The sequence below is a fragment of the Mus caroli genome, unplaced genomic scaffold (genome assembly GCF_978045245.1).
Source record: "Mus caroli unplaced genomic scaffold, Mus_caroli_1 scaffold_1, whole genome shotgun sequence".
Classification (NCBI taxonomy): domain Eukaryota; kingdom Metazoa; phylum Chordata; class Mammalia; order Rodentia; family Muridae; genus Mus; species Mus caroli.
In genome coordinates this window covers 153,231,359-153,251,527 of record NW_028227256.1, presented here as the reverse complement: position 1 = coordinate 153,251,527, position 20,169 = coordinate 153,231,359, and the positions used below count along the sequence as shown (strand labels likewise).

General features: G+C 43.2%; 1 protein-coding gene across 1 annotated transcript in view; it reads right to left on the bottom strand.

Annotated features, from left to right (window-relative positions):
- Positions 1 to 1,798: 1,798 nt before the first annotated feature.
- Acbd6 (acyl-CoA binding domain containing 6) overlaps positions 1,799 to 20,169 on the bottom strand; it is a 142,057-nt gene continuing 123,686 nt past the window's right edge. The window contains exons 7-8 of the mRNA XM_021161212.2: positions 11,913 to 11,943; positions 1,799 to 2,092 (exon numbers count right to left, since the gene is read on the bottom strand). Coding sequence (XP_021016871.1) covers positions 1,938 to 2,092; positions 11,913 to 11,943 — 186 coding nt within the window. The 3' untranslated portion in view covers positions 1,799 to 1,937. The remainder of the gene's footprint in view (positions 2,093 to 11,912; positions 11,944 to 20,169) is intronic.

The following is a 20,169-nucleotide window of genomic DNA, read 5'->3' as shown; positions in this document are numbered from 1 at the left end:
GAAGGCTTTCTATGGTATTTCCTAATAATCAGTTGCCTTACACAGGACTAACATGATGAAGCTAAGGTATCTACTGGTCTTTACATAGCTCGCTGCACTGTAGGGGAAACACAGTCACCATGTATCAGGAAAGATGACAGGCTGCCTGCTTCTTTGTTGATGAACTGCAGCCTTTAGTAATGAACTCAGGATCCGTGGTATGTGACGTGCTGGCATAGTAATTCAATAATTTAAAGGGAATGAAATTAACCACGACTCAGTGTTCTCTGACATTTATGGATGAAGTCTTCATAGAAGACCCAGGAAAATGATCTACAGATTACTATGTGATAGTACGGTTTTTGGAAATTCAGATATTGGGAACAAAAGAATAGGGGTTTAAAGTCTATCTAGTTTTAAATGCGGCAGAACAAGCAATAAAGATGTGTCTAAGAAACGCTGATCTTAGTCTGCAAAAGGAAGAAATATAGAAAAAGAAGTTCCTGGATGGTTTTTTGCTCAGACAAATAGTCTAACATGTTTAAATGAACGAGTAACTTGATTTGCTAATGCTCAAAGATGAACGAGGTAATGCCAGTTAAAACCCGCAGAGTTTGGGTGACGTTTACTGTACCCAATGTATAGTATTTTAAAAATACATTGATAAATGTGGACCATAAAAGGCTTAGGTTAGAGGTAGCCTCAACGCAGAGAGGACTGTGGTAAAGGAACAAAGAACAGAGAATTACACCCACATTTCAGTAGGCACCAATGTGTGTATTTCCACAGGTAGGTCCTTAAGCAATGATTTAAAAATGATTAGTCTTGGTGAATGCTTTGTTTTTGCATCTCAGGTTGAACGAAGGTAGGCTACAAAAAAAAAAAATCACAAAACAAGCAGTATTCATATGCCTTATGCTGTGGAGGGGTTTGCTCAGGGTAGGCTAGCACAAGCTAACAAAAACTGTAAGCAGTGGGCTGCACTATGTAAGGTACTTCCCAGTTTAACAGTCACTCCTGTTAGGGAACTAGCTCTTAATGGCTATGTTTGCACTGCGACTAATTTCTTCTTTCATTTTTCTTTCCTTTTCTTTTCTTCTTTTTTAGTTTTTTGAGACAGGGTTTCTCTGTGTAGCCCTGGCTGGCCTTGAACTCAGAAATCCACCTGCTTCTGCCTCCCAAGTGCTGGGATTAAAGGCATGCACCACCACTGCCCATTATTTTCTTTATTTACATTTCAAATGTTATCACCTTTTCTAGTTCCCCCTCCGAAAATCCCCTATCCTCTTCTCCCTCCCCCTGCTCCCCAACCTACCCACTTCCATTCCTGGTCCTGGCATTTTCCTATACTGGGGCATAGAACCTTCACAGGACCAAGGGCCTCTCCTCCCATTGATGACCTACTAGGCCATGCTGCTACTTGCTTTAACACCCTCTTTCTCCTTACATTTTCAAGCATGTCTTTAGGGAACAGCCATCTTACCTACCTATACAGATTAGCTGTGAAATGCTACGGGGTCATTTGCTTTCTACTATGCTGGGATTTCACAGAACTTTCCTAATTGTCACTGTAGTGCTGATGGGCACACTTTGCTTCTGTATTTTGAGAGAGAGAGAGAGAGAGAGAGATGCACAGAGGAGAGGGGAGCCATGTTTAATATTGTGAAATATGATCTGTCTGCTCCTCTCCCCACCTTCCATAGCAGTGATAAATTTCAAAGCATGCTAGGCAGAATTGGATTATATTATGCACAGTACACATGTTCATCACCAACCCCAGACTCCCCCACAATGTATGCATGGAGAATGAGTTGCTGAGACGTCGAAATCCCAGTTCCTCGAACTGATTTTATTAGCCAATGCATACCAAAGATGGGCGGTAAAAGAAGTATTATTTTTGCAGTTTCTTTTATCCCGGAAGTCCTAGTCTGCCAAACTGTGCTTCTTCAGGCTTTGGATCAAGCCTTGCTAGCTCTGTGCCGCTGCAGCAGCAGAGAGACCGCTTTGCAGCCCGTCACCTCTTCTGGCAAGCAGCCGTCTTGGTCTCGGAGTGTGGGGTCAGCGCCAGACTGGAGCAGCAGTTCCACGATGTCCAAAAACTCGCAGGCAGCGGCTGCAAGAGAATTGACACACACAAACGGGTTTACCGTAGGTCAGGGGAGCCGCTCCGTGCAGCAGGAATGGCAAAGGTGGGTAGCAAGGAGGCCTACACATTGCCCACCCTGATGGTAGCTGCAGGATGCTTGGGCCTTGCTGCTAGAACAAGTCTTAAGAAACTACATCTTTTCATCACACAGAAACACACAGTTCTTTTGTAAAACTGTGAGACTTTTGACCCTATCTGCAAGGAGAGAATAATAGCAAAGAGTAAAAAAATGCAATGGCTTTATGTTGATCTATATTTTCAAATAATAATAGTTGGGTAACCAATGTCAAAAGGCTAAATGTATTGCATCAAATAAACCTATTTGTTTTGTTTTTGAACACACACACACACACACACACACACACACTTGAATTTAGGTAGGAAAAAAGCTGATCTAGTAATTAGACCATCACTATGTTCAATCTTTTTTTTTTTTTTTTTCTGAGACAGGGTCTCTCTGTATAGCCCTGGCTGTCCTGGAACTCACTCTGTAGACCAGGCTGGCCTCAAACTGAGAAATCCACCTGCCTCTGCCTCCCAAGTACTGGGATTAAAGGCATGCACCACCACTGCCTGGTCTCACTGTGTGAAATCTTGTGTGTAGGTTTGTATGTTCAGATGTATGTGCAGGTGTGTGTGTGTGTGTGTGTGTGTGTGTGTATAGAGGTCAAAGATCAGCAGCTGAGCCGGGCGTGGTGGCGCACGCCTTTAATCCCAGCACTCGGGAGGCAGAGGCAGGCGGATTTCTGAGTTCGAGGCCAGCCTGGTCTACAAAGTGAGTGCCAGGACAGCCAGGGCTACACAGAGAAACCCTGTCTCGAAAAACCAAAAAAAAAAAAAAAAAAGATCAGCAGCAAACATCCTCCTTCATGCTCCCCACAAGGGTTTCTTCCTGAACTTGGAGCTGGCTGGCCAGCAAGCTCCTGGAATCCTGTCTCCATTCCTCAGAACTGGGGTTAGAGACGTGCAGCCCTGCTTTTGTGTGTGTGTGTGTGTCGGGGCCTGGACTCACTCCCTAGTGATGATCCAGTAAGTGCTTTACCCACTGAGCCATCTCTCAGTCCTGAAGACCCTGAGCGGAGTGAAAAGCATTATTGGGGTCGCTGAGTCTAAGGCACAGGAGGGGAGACCCCCAACATCAAGACCTGTGATGAAGATGGTATTGTTACTGCCCCCAGGACAGACAAACAGACCAAAGGTTAGAGCAGAGAGCTTTCTACTCTTCAGCATATATACAGAAGTCAGATTTATGACAAAGCCAGGATTACAAGCAAGGAGGAAACAAATATCTAACAATTAGAAGGCTCTGAGATGACTGAGCTGAAGGCAAAAGCAGGCATTTTACACCAAATGAATCATAACAGCAACACACACACACACACACACACACACACACACACACACACACGAAAGGTGATCGGGGGAGACCTGGTGCAGGGAAAGTGCCCTTAGATCCGGAGCATGAACTCTGGGGCAGTCACTTTGGACAATAACTTGTCATTACAGGTTGTCCCTAAACACACACCCCTCCAAAGAAGGACCTGCTTCTAGTGACAGTCTACAGAGATTTCCTGCCCGTGTTCATTCCCCAGCTGATATCTGAAGACTGTCGGTATCAGCACCTTTCTCCATGGGCATCAAATGCAGACGGCTCAACCGCTCATGAGCAGTAACATGTAGGCACAGACACTGCTCATCTGGAAGGGGAAACTAAGGAACCCCAACTTCATACACCATTGGGTTCGTCTCAAAGACATAATGTTGAAGAATAAAAAAAAACCAGAATAATGCAGTCTAGTAGGATTCTATTTAAAGAATTATTTATTATTCTATTTAAAGAAATATGTAAAAATAGAATTAAACATTATCTCTTAGACATGCAAATATGTAGTGAAACTATAAGAGAAAGCATTCATATAAAATCTGCAATAAAGCTGGGCAGGGTGGCACACACCTGAAATCCAGCACCTGGGAGGCAGAGGCAGGAGGGTCAAAGTTCAAGACCAGCCTGGTCTGCACAGGGCATTCTAGGCCAGCTGGAAGCACACTGTTTCAACAAAACTAAACAAAAACTGAATATTGGCAATCACCATGGTTACAGGGGGCACTAAGGAGGGACATGACTGGACAGGCACACAGGAGGGCTCACCAGATGATACTGGTGATTTTCCTGACTCTTAAGCCAGGGAGGACAGACCCTTTTTACAGCTGTAATTCCCCTTACTCAAGACATTTTCCAGTGGCTTTTGTGGTGCGACACATCACACAAGAGCAGCAAGCCTTCTGAGAAAAGGCACAGAGGCCGTTTTATTGAGCAGAGGCTGCACCAGCTCTGTCAAGGATACAGTTGAGATTCCTGCTCTGAGAACTTACAAACATGGCAACAGCCAACTCTAGGGTAAAGGAATGAGGACGTGCTGTGCAGAGGGGAAAGAACACTTGGCCTTTCAACACTGCACATGGCTTAAGCCACTGATTTCCACGGGCTGAGGAAGCTCCCACTACTCCTATTTTGCTAGTTGCTTCTGAATCAAGGTCTCACTATGCAGCCCTGGCTGTCCTGGAACTTACCAGGTAGACCAGGGTGGCCTTGAACTCAGAGAGTAATCTGCCCCTGTGGCCTGAGTGCGGGGTTAATGGTGAAGACCACTGGGCTTCTATATGGTTATTGTAGCCACAACAGGAGGATGAATTTTGTTAACAGCCCTTCCCACCTATATCAGATGTTTTTTTATGCTTTGTTTTGATGACTATGGTATAATGTAATGATTTCAAACTATTAAACCAATTTGGACCCCTGGGTAATACTTTATTTGTACTTGGGTATACTCTACTTGCTAATATTCTTGGAAAGTGTTCTCTGTTTTCTGAAATAGTCTGTGTACTTTTCCAGATGCAGAACCACAGGAGCCTTGTCCGTTCTTCCCTCCTAAGCTCCCACCCCGGAGACTACTGTTGCTTATTCCTCGGGTTGAGGCTGATCGTGGGATGAGATGGGAGCTTTGTGTCCTTCTGAGATGGTTACAGTCCTCAATCAGCTTTCAGGAGTGATGATTTCTACATTTCCCCAAATCTTCAAGCTGGCCCAACTGTTGTGTGCGGGTGTGTGCATATGCACTGCCCTACTGGTATTAATAATTCCAGGACCTGGCTATGTTCACTCCCAGGCGGGCGCTGTTTCTAGCTTAGAACTTCCAGGTTTTATGCTGTGAAGGAGGCAAGAGCTGTTGAGCAAAAGCCAGGTCATGGTGGGCTGTAACTGGTGCAGCTCTGGTGCCTTTTTATTCTTTTGGTTGTGAGCCTAGTCTTGTCATGGCTGGACCATCTCAGTGGCCCTCTGACATCTTTTTATATTCCCTATCCTAATATACTTAGTCACTAAGCTCCTGTCCATAACCAGAGAGAACCTGGTTCTAAGTGAGCCAAAGTAGAGACTTTCTGAACTAATACCCGCCTGTGTGAGAGCCCTCTCTCTGCCCTCAGTGCTGTGGGGTCTCTTGTATGTGAGAGAAGCATTTGATGAATGGACAGATGAAGAATAGGAGAAGCAATTGTCTGTTTCAATCTGTACTGGCTAATTTTGTGTCAATTTGACACAAGCTGGAGTTATCACAGAGAAAGGAGCTTCAGTTGAGGAAATGCCTCCATGAGATCCAGCTGTAAGGCATTTTCTCAATTAGTGATCAAGCGGGGAGGTCCTCTTGTGGGTGGTGCCATCTCTGGGCTGGTAGTCTTGGTTCTATAAGAGAGTGGGCTGAGCAAGCCAGGGGAAGCAAGCCAGTAAGGAACATCCCTCCATGGCCTCTGCATCACCTCCTGCTTCCTGACCTGCTTGAGTTCCAGTCCTGACTTCCTTGGTGATGAACAGCAGTATGAAAGTGTAAGCTGAATAAACCCTTTCCTCCCCAATTTGCTTCTTGGTCATGATGTTTGTGCAGGAATAGAAACCCTGACTAAGACACAATCCTAGGGCAGCTGCTGAGTGGTGATATAACGGATGTGGTATATCCTGAGACAACATCAAAATAGGGACAGGTAGAGGCAGGACTGTCTTTGCCAAGGCCCAAGATCAAATAAAGTGTTTAAAATTAGAACCTTTCTGTCCAAATCTCCTCTCGCCATTCTGTTTTGTGATGCTGGGGCCTTATGTGTTCTAAGCATGTTCTCTACCACAGAGCCATATGCCCAGACCACCAAGTGACACTGGTCATTTAGAATTGCACCCTCAAATAACTTCAGCTAACATTGTTACTCCAAATTTCTGGAGTTTAATCATGAATAACTGAATATCTACTTCGGCTGAAATGCGCAGAGTCCCATAAAATAGAAGAAAGTTAAAGATGCATGGCGTCCAGCAGCTTCGAGGGGACACAAGCTGTGAAGAACTATCCATGGGACAGCTACCTTCTAAACAACGGCACTCAGCGTTCACACCGCCAGAATCAAGGTCCTGCGAGGCCCACTAGCTTTGCTTGGGACCTTTTTAACAGAGTCAGAAACTCCATATATAAGTCTGTCACTCAGGAAAGCCAACATTTAAGCAGGGGGATGGGGCTAAGCAGACGTCTGCTAAAGATGCAGAATGTGACCTTTCAGGCAAAGGGGTGGCCTCACATGTGCCGTGCCATGGAGTCAGCATCCGAGCAGTGAAGTGTGCTATAATCTCAGGATTCAGACTCAGGAGCAGAGGGAGGAGGGCTTGAAGAATTTAATCCTATGGCTAGCTGACTGCAGCTCTCCTAAGGAAACAATACTTGCGCTGTGTGAGAGTCCCCTAGCAGGACAGATGTGAGTAGAATTTTAGCTCCAGTCTAACTAAGAAGTGAGATTTAACTCACAGTATTTCAGAGCAGGGTGTGGTGTACATTCCTATATAAAAGGGATTTTATTAACAAGCACCTGAGGTTTATAAACAAGACAGACCCACACAGAAGCAGAAGCAAGCAGGGAGTAATACCAGAGAGAAAAGAGGGGCTGACATAAATGGTGGGATCCCGCCTACAAAGCCACACAAGTTAATTTTGTGCTGATGTGAAGGGCGCATGCTAGGGGCAGGCTGGTACCTGGGGGAGACTGGTCCACGCAGATGCCCAACAAATTGCTGTTGAAGAAACTGACCTGGCCTCCAATCCCATGGTGAGCTATCCCAGTGCATGCTTTGGTTTGGTTTGATTTGGTTTGGTTTTGTCCGCTCTATCCAGAATGGTGCTGAGAGAAGTTAGAATTTACTCAAAATTCATTCTCCTCCCTTTTGCATCTTTAGGGAATCACAGGTCACAAGCGAGAACGTGTAATCTCCTCATACTCTCAAAAACAAAGGCAAAGATGACAAGAGAAAGAAGGCAAGAACAGAGAGGGGGACCAGTGATAACAGTCACCAAATCAGCAAGGGGCCACATCGGTGCCCACACTGTGCTGGGAAAGACAGACACAGTCTGAAGCCCATGTTGGAAAAGCCTGAGCCAGTCTACAGGGACCGGCACAGTTGCTGAATTTATGGTGCCCTGGGAACCTCTATCTGTCAAGTGCCTTACAGGCAGCCCTGACACTGGCCCAGGTGAAGATGGATTCCCATTCAGGGCAGGGAGCCTTCTGACTCCATTAATCCTCGGGGTTCTGATGATGAATTTCTTTCTTTTTTTAAAATTTTATTTATTTTCTCTCTAATTCCTCCTCCCACTGCCCTGGAACAGTACGGAAGGAGCAGAACAGATGGCGCTTTCCGTGGAAGCCTGAGGGCTCAGGAGGATACAAAGCCGGCCCACTCTGCAATCACATGACCACACGTGCAAGGAAAAGCCTTGATTTCCCCTGGGAGACACAGATGCAATGATATTAGTATTCCCAATGGAGGAAGAGGAGGGGAAAGCTAACAGGCCATTTATAAGGAAGACCACACTTACTGCAACGTACTCCAGCAAGGACCACAGTTAAACACAAAATAACAAGAGGACCAATATTTGAAGACTCAAAACACTCAGGTAAAATGTGGGTAAATAAGGGTTTTAATATGTTTCCACACAAAGACCATTTAGGACAAACTAGTAAAGATGTCCAGTAGTACAATAATGGCCTCTAGTTAACCTGCGATTGGCTCTGACCCAGTTTTAATCGGAAGAAGCCAGGATTTACAGCCTGCTTAAGGATGGAGTTTGACAACTGCTATAATCAGAAGAGCTGTCAACACAAGGACAGCTGTCAAGCTCAACCATAATTCATAAAAAGTAATAGCTAAGCCCCTAAAGACCTCCCCAACACTGTCTGCACTCACTGTATTTAACCACACTCACAGTTCTGTGAAAATTCCAACAATAGGTTAAGGTCCTAAAACCAAATCAACAGTCACTGAGCACCCACTAAATAAAAAGGATTAAATAACATTAGATGACTAAATGTTCAACAGACTCCTAGGCATATAATAGGTGCTTAATAAATGGTCACTATTATTATCACATATAAGATGATTCTCACTATTCTCAAAGTATCTATTACAAGTCCAGTAAACTAGCAAAGAAATAAAACTAAAGGTGAAGTCCTCTAAAAGTGATTATTAATTGGAAAGTGTTTTTATGAAACATTCCTGAGTTGTCAGAACATTTTAGTTGTATATATCTTTAATGTCAAATGTCTGACTAGTGATATTATTTTAGTGTTTAATTATGTTGATTGTAACATATACAGTTCTTTGCTTGGTTCTTTCCACAGTAATTAATATAACCTGAGAGACAGAAATAGAGGGTGTTTCAATAGATGTATTTTGGACACGATCTGAATTAAGGATCACTTTTATTAATGTGTAATGTCTCAGTGAACAGAAAGATGATTATAAAAGCACACAGGATATCAGCATCGATATGTGTTTACTCATGGTATAGTTGTGGATATTAGCTCTGCCTCACTGTCCAAGGACCAGTGCATGCCTGCAGTCCTGGCACTTTGGCTGGGCAGGAGTATTATGAGTCTGAAGCAAGCCTGGGCTACATAGCAAGTTCCAGGTAAATCCTAGCTATAGACTAGGGCCTTGTTTCAAAAACAATATAACACCCCTCCCTCCCTTCCTCCTTTCTTTTTAATTATCTTCCAGAAGATACTGTGGGTCTCTCTGGCACTGCAGATGTGCATGACAGTAGCAAACAGGAGTCGATATGGAACCACCCATCCTGGATGCACAGTGCCTCTGCTCGCACAGCTCGACTGCTGAAAAGCTCACAGCACCTTTCCAGCCACCAGAGTTTCATCCGACAGCGGGGGAAACAAGCACCTAAGCTTGGCCATTTAGTGGGAAGATGAGAGAACAGACAGGACAACACTGCTCCCGGATCTCTACATCAGACAGGCTCTGTCTCTCTCTGTGTAAGCTTTACTAGGCTACAAAATACATGCATGAGAGTATCAGTCATATATATGTTTTCTTAAGATGAATATACTCATGTAACGTGTACATTCATTATCACATCAGTATAAGAATCCCAGAAGCACCCCTCCGAGTTTTACCAAGCCACTTCTGCTAAATTAATCATCCCCTGTCTCCTGATGCTGGAGTCTCCCCATTTTTGACTGTCCTATAACAGAAAGATCATGCACTCTTGGGTCCAACCCTAATACTGTATTTCTACTTTATCAGAGGATTCTATCAGAGAGCCTGCTGACATTTGCTGCATCCTTCGCAGGAATCAGACATGGTCCTGAGCACTTTGCATAAATTAACCTCTTATATCCTCATACCTAGTCTGAGGCCATGGTCCCCATTTCACTAAGTGTGAACTGAAGTGAGTGATTTAAACAGTCTGTGCAGAGTCAGCAGGAGACCGCGAATGTCAAGCACAAGTCTGGCTTAAACCCATGAGGTCTGAGCCACTCTTCTAAACTTCTTAAATTGAGAGTTGACTTTTCTCTCAAGCTTTTTATACATCTGAATTACTTAATTGGGTATTTCACCTAACTTAGAAATGTAGAAAGTCATACTAATAAACTTTAAAAACCTTACACCGCCCTTCAATTTGTGGGAAGAACTCAACACGATTATGATATAACTTTGTGTCTAAAGTACAATGATGGTTTCATTTGCTAATATTTTCCTTAGGATTTTGGTATTTATGTTCAAAAGTGAATTAGTCTCACAAGTTTCCTTTCTTCCTGCTAGTTTTACTATCTAGGTAATACCAGTAAGCTCATAAATTTGTAGACATTTCAGTTTTCATCATCAGTCTGATTTACACGGATTGCAAACAGCTAGTACTACAGTCTAGACTCCCAGGTGATCCAGCGACGCTCACAGCAACCAAACAGCTGCGCAGGACCAGACAAAGGTGCTGACGGGCATCTGAGGCCCTGATACTAATCCTAGCCCAGCAGGGCCAAGCCTGGCAAAGCAGCCTGTGTGTCTGAGACAGCCACGGGTGGGTGGACCTTAACTTGATTTAAACACTGATAGCTGTATTTTTTCAATAATAATCATAAACAATAAAATCTCTGAATATTTGCCAGTATTTTATAATTTATGAAATACTTTAATATCTTGCTATTTAACTGAATTTATTTAATAGTTCTCTAAGAGCCATGCTAATATTTCTGCTTTACAAATCGTTTTTACTATATTTTATACATTGCTTAAGTAAAGATAATCAGTAGAGAAGACAAAAATTAAGAATTAAACTTTTTTTCAATTATAGAAGTCTCCCTTTATCTGAGAGAAAAAATTCAAGAAAGTGAAGACAGGACCAAGCAACACACACACACACACACACACACACACACACACACACACACACATATACTTCCAGCAGTAATATATATAGATATATATTATACCTCTATATAATATCTATATACAGCAGTATATAGAGATTACCAGCTGTAAGGAATGAGATAAAGGAATATACTATCTCTGAAAACATTGTAGTGTACTGTGCTCACAGTCTGTGATGCTCTGAGGTAGGTGAGGCAAAGGAGGGAGCTATCAGCTCAGTTGTCAGGCTGCTACCAAAGGGTCACTTGAACACAGGCACTGTGATCAGCTGCTCTGGTAGCTGAGACACTACCAAGGGACTAATACAGGAGTAGTGTGGTATATACATAGCTTCACCAGGTCAGTGAAAAAGATGGGTCATCCCAAACTGAAGGAGCAAGGACGGTGTGAGTCTCTCCTGCTACTTGGAACACACATAATTTACAATTGATTAACTGTCTATTTGTAGAATTTTCACGTTTTCATATTTTTGGATTGTAATTGACTATGGGCAATTAAAGCTACAAAATAGTACAACTGCACGTTAGGGACTCAAACAAATTATTATTTTTTTAATGTGTGGTGTATGCATATATGAGGGGGGCCAGCCCCTGTATACACACAGGGAAGCTGGAGGTCTACGGTGTGTATCTTCCTCTGCCGATGTTCACCTTATCTTTTGAGACAAGGTCTGTCACTGAGCTCTCTGCCTTTGCCCAGGGCTCAGATACATGCCACTGTGCCTGGCTTTTGTGTGGCTTCTGGGGATCTGAACTCAGATCCTCGTACTTGCACAGCACACTTTACCGAGTGAGTCATTTCTACAACCTCAACAAAGTTTTGCTTTTTTTTTTTTTTATACTAGGGAAGAAATTAGATTCTACAATAACAAAGATTAGCATCTTGGTTGTTCCTGACAGTACCACAAATGAACTAAGTTCTTAGCAGTGGGTGGAAAAGCCCCATTGCTGATGAGGATCGCTGCATATCTACCAGCTCTACAGTCATATAGGCTCAGATAGGTGAGATGATAGGAGCAGTAACACAGAAACACCTTACCATAATGAAGAGCTGTCTGACCTTCGTTGTCCTATAAAAGAACACAAATGATGACTTTAGAAAAGATCGGCAAGTACGTAAAAGTACACAAACTACTGTAAACATACAGGGTACCAACGTTCTATAGGCTTGTCAGTCACAGGGAAAGCCCCTGCTTTTCTGCATCTTACCATCACTGGAGATCGGGCTGCTACCTTGGAGCACTGGAAACAGTGCATGGCAGCAGCTACAGCAGAGGAAGTGTACACACAGATCTGTGGAGAGTCAGTCAGGTGTGATGGCATGGTCACTGCAGTAGAGAGAGAGGAGCTAGTACTGCAGTGTTTACCCTGGACTCATTAGATGCTGATTTCTTTCTTTTCTTTTTTATGTATGTGAGTACACTGTTGCTGTCTTCAGATGCACCAGAAGAGGGCATTGGATCTCATTGCAGATGGTTGTGAGCCGCCATGTGGTTGCTGGGAATTGAACTCAGGACCTCTGGAAGAGCAGTCAGTGCTCTTAACCGCCAAGCCATCTTTCCAACCCTAGATGCTGTTTTCTAAGTCTTTACCCAAATCTACAGAATCTGCGACTTTTAGTAGGGTTAATACCTTTTAAAAAGATTTGCAAATTCCAGGCTAAAGACGTTAGGCTTTGTAACCAGATCAAACATCATAAAGATAAGTTCCGGAAAGTATGCAAATTTCCAGAAGTTAAGAACAAGACCTCCTATAGATCACACAGGAAAGTGAGATATTCTAGTTTTTATTTTTCTTTAAACCCAAGCTATTCTAAGCATGAACACGTGTAAAACAATGGAACAGACTGCTACTTCTAAGTAGTATTACCTTTTAGACTGAGAGCAATCTGCAGAAAGAATACATACAACAAACTATCAGAGGTACAAGTGAGGGCAGAGTTTAGCAGCTGCTCTGAATGCAGAGCCTGTGCCTATGGAAACTGTTCTACCACAGGAAGAAGGATGGCTGAACTAGCATCAAACTGTTCTGGAACACCCTGTACCTGTTTTCCCACGTAATGTGGGGCTGGGGCTTAACTCCAAAACTTTTGGCTATGGGCATCTCAATTTAAGCTTCTAAATAAAATGCAAGAAGCTGCCATGGAGAACTTATTTACTGATTTGGACAGTAAGTAAGAAAGAAAACAAGTCATTCCTTAGGGTTTCCTTAGCACCTAGAAGCCCCTACGGATGGCGGGGGGGGGGGGGGGCAAGCACGGGGTAGTCTGTGTCCTCCCAGGGATTGTGTGTGTGGTGTGCTTCTCAGAGGATTTAGAGGTGAGGCGTATGTGAGGGAGTGAGCCAAGATAGGAAAGAAGTAACTAGGGAGGGGTGGACAGGGTACATCTGGCTAGGGTGCCACAGTGGCGGAGTTTGGGATTCCTGCCAACAATAATATAGATAATAAACTCTAAGAACAGGAAAAATACAGGACACGGCAACCAAAAATAAGGAGCCCAGAAGGTCACTGGTGTGGTCTGAGTGAGAACTGTCCCCACAGGTTCTTGGCATTGTTTTAGGTCCTCCATTGGTTCTGCTGCTGGGGAGGCTTGGGTGGTGCAGCCTTGGTGGAGAAGTTATCACTTCATCACTCAAAGTAGGCTGGAGGGAAAAGTCTTTACAGCGTTTTAAATGCTCGCTGCTTCGAGAGCGTTCATTATGTGAAGTACCGAGTCTCGGTATCCTGTTCCAGCTGCTCTAGGCTTGCTCTGTGCCAGTGCTTCATGAGGGCCTCTCATCCGTCTGGAGCTATAGGAGAGAGTATATGTCTTTTCCTATGTGAGTTGCTTTGGTCAGAAGTGTGTGCCCCCAAGATTAGGGGCAAGAGTGTGGAGGGGCACTGAGGTCTATGAACAGGGTCAGCGTGATGCCAATGTGGAGCCTGAGTTTCGTGCCAGAGAATTATACCTGGTCAGGGTATAGCTAAGGGCAACTGGAAAGAGCAGCACTGGTCAGACTCAAATCTATCTTGCTAGTTTTCAATGTTAGGCGCTGAAAATGTCAGTACTGCCTCAGGGGTTTATAGTCTCAGTACAAATGCCTAACAGTATAAGGAATCAGAAAGGAATCTACTGCAATCTTGAGTCTACTATGATATTAGGACTCTACTGTTTTTCCCCATCATTAAATTTCTCACAAAGTATAGTTCTCAGTTAGACAGGGTAGCATACAACTGCAATTCCAGTACTTAGGAGGCTGAGGCAGGACTGCTTTAAGCTCAGGGTCAGTAAATGCCAAATGAGTCAGGGATACGGATGAGATTCTGTCTCAAAAGCGGGGGCGGGGGGGCATTTGGTGGTGCAAGCCTTTCATCGAAGCACTCAGGAGGCAGAGGCAGGCTGATCACTGTGAGTTTGAGGCCAATAGTTTCTATATACTGAGTACCAAGCCAGCCAAGGATACATAGTGAGACCCTGTCCAAAACCAACCAACCAACCAACCAACCAACCAACATCAAAAAACCTGGGGGCGGGGAAGAACATTATCTTGCTATTTGAGCAAACTTTCATGTTTAATTACAGTGTTTATACATATCAAAAGTACAGACCCTCACTTGGAAGAGAGAGTTGATTTCCTTTTATCTATAATAAATATAAATAGGTAGTTACACACACACACACACACACACACACACACACACAGAGTCTTAGGGTTTTTATTGCTGTGACGGAACACTAAAAGGCAAGTTGGGGAGGAAAGAGTTTATTCAATAGTTTACACTTTCAGATCTTAGTTAATCACTGGAGGAAGTCAGGACAGGAACTCAAGCAGGGCTGGAACCTGAAGGCAGGAGCTGATACAGAGGCCATGGAAAGGTGCTGCTTACTGGCTTGGTCCATGTGGCTTACTCAGTCTGTTTTCTTAAAGAACCCAGGACCACCAGCGCAGGGATAGCCCCACCTACAGTGGACTGGGCCCTCCCCTCTTGATCACTAATTGAGAAAATGCCCTACAGCTGGATCTCATGGAGGCATTTTCTCAACTGAGGCTACTTCCTCTCTGATGACTCTAGCTTGTGTCAAGTTGACACACAAACCCAGCCAGTACACATGTGTACACACACACACACACATACACACGTGCATGTTCTGGAAGAAAACAAACTAGAGTAACTCAGTAGAGTGGTTTTGGGTACTACTTTGGACCTTTTAGAAGAAAGATTGGGAAAGATGCCCAAGTGGCATGTAACCCAGCTTAGGAAACAGCACTTGTCAGCTTGTTCTGGAACAAGCATGTTACCCAAGCCATGCTGAGAGTTTTCTCTCAGGAGTCTTCAAAATGGAGCAAGGGAGTGGAAGTTTAGTAAAGAAGGCCCTTTTCTTTTTACAAATTTAAAAGCATAGCTTATGTGAGGTCTCTAAGGTGCTTAAATTCCCAGAGGAAGAAAGAGGGAGCCACTGGGAGCTAGTGTTTACTAGGCACAATTTCATTTTGGGAGGAAAAGTTCTAAAGGCAGATACGGTGATGACTGCCAACAGTGTAAGCATATTTAATGCCAATTACTGGACAGTTAACAGTGGTAAAAATGATAAATTTTAATTTGCTGTCGTGGCACATACCTGAAACCCAGCACTGGGGAGGTGGAGGCAGGAGGATCAGGAGTTCAAGGCCATCTTTGGCTATATAGCAAATTAAAGGGCAGCCAAGACTATGAAAGGTCCTATCTCAAAACAAAACATATATAATACACTTCATCATTGTAGGATTTTCCTACAAACTAATTTCCTACAAAATTTAAAGAGCAAGGGGCAAGGCTTACTTTGGAGAAAACCGCAGGGAGAGAAGGGTAGACTCTCAAGCCCACTGGGCAGTGCCCAGCAGCAGCCTGCACTCTTGTCCTTCTAAGGACGCCTACCCCATGCCCGCAGGCTTCTTAGGTTAGCCAGCAACACTGCAGGGACTGCATGTTCCCATGACATGGCTATGGGATCAAACACAAGATTCTTCTCTTCTGTTCAGTGTTGCACACTTAACAGCATTGCTAAGACACTATATAAAAACAGAGGCACTCAGGAAACTGGCTGTGAAGAATCAGACGCAGGGATAACATGTTAGAGTTACTCATTGTAGTTTTAATTATGTCTAAGTCTGGCATGTACTGCCTCTTAGGTCTTTGACTGTAACAGAAAATGATTAAATCAATCTGACAATTTAGAAAATTGAAAATGCATTTTATGATTATTCTTCTAAGAACTTTTCTTAATATATGTTGTCCACTGAAAGTTCTGGGCATGTTCTGTCTTTCTTGGAAAGGAAATGTACGTATAGTGATACTGGCATCTTTAGGAAACCATGTAGGTCATGCCAGCAGGTTTTCCAAATAACTGGAATATTACCTTCAAGCACCTGAAACACCCCCACCCTCTCTGAGGTAGGATCTCTTTACATAGTCCTGGCTGCCCTAGAACTCACTATGTAGACCAGGGTGGCCTCAAACTCACAGAACTCTGCATGTCTCTGCCTCCCCTGTGCTGGGCAGTCCATGTCTGACAGCTCTCTTGCATATAGTTCTTTCCAAAGTATTTTACTTCTCTTTGTCCTGTGGAGACCATTTAACTTTCTCTTGATGATTGGAGTTAGAATCATAAGCTGACCATGTTCCCTCAATATCTAGAAGCAGGCAAATGCTGGAGAAGATGAGTGAACAAAACCATAATTTATTGTACACGTTACACTATATATGATGCCTTTGGAGAGTACGAGGTAGGTAAGGTGATTTGATAAGTAGTTGCAAGTTATTTTTGTTTGTTTGTTTTATTGAGTCTGAGTTTGTTCTTTTGCCGGAAGATTTTAAATTACTCTGTATTATGGTCACTGGATCCAAATCTTTGACAGAGTCTACTTCCCATCCACTGGAGGCTGAAAAGCAGAAGCGTGTGTTCTCCCTTGTGTCTCAGGAAACGCGGGTGATGATTTGCTGGTAGGCTTGTAAGATGGGTTTTATCTTGTCTTTAGACTCTATTCTTATAATGAGTACTTTCTGATTTTTAAAAAGTCTGCTGGAAGCGTTTATTTGAGTGCACTCTGGAGTGATGAATGAAGTTCACATAAAGGGAGACTGCGCTGGTGGAGCAAAACAGTGACTTCAGTCCTGTACCCTTGGTGCCCCCACCAGCTGCCAGCAGAATCAGCTGGAAAGTGTCCCACAGTGCAGTTTGAAACCCTTTTCTAGGAACCTGAGGATGCTGGCTAACAAGTTTTTTTGATATATAGATGTAAATTTTACTGGCTCTATTTCTAGACTTTGGTCTTATCATCCATAGAATAATAGGTTAGCTTGTCAATAATTAAAGCAACTTTTCCAGACTAGACCACTCATGAGATTTTGTAATAATTCTCTCTGAATAAAAAACAAGAGCATTGGATATACTTGGAAAAGCTGAAAGAACAGAGCAAAATACAAAGGACTTGATCTGAAAGTCCACACTGGAGATGCAGTGACAATCTGATGCTTCACTGCAGTGACAGAGCTTGACAGGTAGGGAGCTAGGTATTTTTAGCTCTACTTGGCATCACTACACCTTCTGCAGACAAGCAGTGTGTGTCCTATGGACTGCAGTGGTAAAACAGCTTCACAGATGATATGTACATTGGTAAGTAGCCATCATAAATGGGACAAATGACTACAGCAAGCCCACCAGAGGTGGCGTGGACTCACTCCTCATCCTCTCAAAGCAGCTGAGCAGATTCTCATCTCCACCAACGTTCTCAAGAACAAGTCTGTTTGGAGAACTGCAATGGTTGCATTGACTTTAGACAGCACTAAACTGGAGTGAGGGAGTCTGGAGCGAAGGGGCACAGTATAGATGAGCAGAAACCAAGGAATGGGTAGCCATGTGCTGTGTCTACAAGGCACGAATCATTCACACTCACAGGCTGCTAAAGGCACTGCATGAAACTATTCAAGAGTTCCTGCCAGACATAATTCAGAATTTGTCATAAGAACTGAGCCAGACTCCAAGTAATTCACATGACCAGTTTCTCCCACCCCCACCCCGGCCACCTGGGAGCTCCAGAAAATAGGACCCTGACAGAGAAGTCGTGTCTTACTAGGAGATCCAGATGTGTCTTGGCTCAGATGCTCTGCTGCTTCCCAGGCAGACAGCTTCTGACAGTAGCTCTCGGGATTACACTCAGGATGTGCCCATTAGATGGAACTCAGGGGACCAGAGAGATGACTCACCAGTTAAAAGCACTGGCTGCTCTTGCAGAGGACCTGGGTGTGGTTCCCAGCACTCACATGGCAGCTCAAAGCCATCTGTCACTCTAGTTCTAAGGGATCTGACACCCTCTTCTGGCCTCCTCAGTCACCTGGCACACATGGTGTACATATATACACTCAGGCAAACATGCATACAAACGAAATATATAAATCTTAAAAATAATTTTTTTAAAGATTTGTGTATTTTATGTATGTGAGTACACTGTTGTGGTCTTCAGACACACCAGAAGAGGGCATTGGATCTCATTACAGGTGGTTGTGAGCCACCATGTGGTTGCTGGGAATTGAACTCAGGACCTCTGGAAGAACAGTCAGTGTTCTTAACCCCTGAGCCATCTCTGTAGCTCCATAAATATTTTTTAGAAGTAACTTAGGACAGTCCAAAATGCAATGTCTCTACTAGATATTTATCATTTCTTTGCAATTTCTCCAAGTCTAGATTAATTGACCAATTAGGGACTTCATTTGTCATAAATAATATTATTGAGTAGATAATTGTTACCCTTACCTCCAAAGGTTACAAGGAACTCGGACATTTTAAGTGAAAGATTAGATTCGATCCAGCAGCAAAAAAGACTCAATTCCACAATATGGCACTAATTTAGTCAGAATTTTCCTCCAGAATAGTAGTTCTCCAAGCTTCCTAGTGCTGCAACCCTTTAATACAATTCCTTACCTTGTGGTATCCCCATCCATCAACTATTGTCATTGCTATCTCAAAACTATAATTTTGCTAGTGTTATGAATTTTACATATCTGATATGTAGGATATCTAATATGTAAAAGGGTTGTTTGACCTCAAAGGGGTTGTGACCCACAGGGTGGTAGCCACTGCTATTGAAGCTTAGCTTAAAGACTATCATAGGACTTTGTTAACTCCACCTGTCCTACTTTATCTACAAGAATCTCTTCCATGGTACATGTTCTTTATTTCTTTGATGGAAGATAAAATATACACGAGTGTCTCATATTTATTATATGTGACATATGCTCATATATTATGTATGTATACAATATAAAATATGAGAAATTCATATATGTGAGTTTCAGTCAATGATAAAGGAGAATGAAATTATGTCATTTGCAGAAAAATGTCTGGAACTGGAGATTACCACGGTAAACAAGCTAGGCTAGACACAGAAAGACAAGTATGTTTTAGCTCAAGAGAAATACATATTTCAAGCTAAACTTCCTTAAACTTAACTTTTATTATATCTATTTATTTTGTGGTATGGGTGCATGTGTCTGCCATGGTGTATATGTTGAGGTCAGAGGACAACTTGCAGAAGTCTGTTCTTTACTAATACCATGTGGATCATGGAGACCAAACTTAGGTCATCTGTCTTGGTGGCAATGAACTATATCTGACATGCTGATAAGTTCATTAGCCCAGAATCTAGATTTTACACACACACACTCACACATGCACACACATGCTCACACATGGCATGAAAGTAGAAGGGAATGTTTAGTGGGAAACTGGAGACTAACAAAGAGGGCAGGTGGAACAAGAAAGGTAATAAGAGGCAAATATGAGCAGAACACATGGTACACACGTGTGCAGATGTCAAAATCATGAAGTAGAGGCTTAGTTACCACCTGTGGCAATAATGGGCGGTGGAAACTTTTGGAGGTGGGTCAGATGAAGAAGTTTAGGTCAACTGGGGTGTGTCTTTGAGTGGATTTTGGGCCCTTGGCTCCTTCCTGTCTAAGAAACCTTGTTGCATCTGGGCTGCCATTTCCTCAAGCCCAGGGCCAGATGGTTTAGTGCAGACCGTTGAAGAAGAGCTAATACCAATATTCCTCAAACTATTCCATAAAATAGAAACAGAAGGAACACTACCTAATTCATTCTATGAAGCCACAATTACTCTGATACCTAAGCCACACAAAGATCCAACAAGAAAAGATAACTTCAGACCAGTTTCGCTTACGAATATCGATGCAAAAATACTCAATAAAGTTCTCGGAAACTGAATCCAAGAACATATCAAAACCATCATTCACTTCATCCCAGGGATGCAAGATTGGTT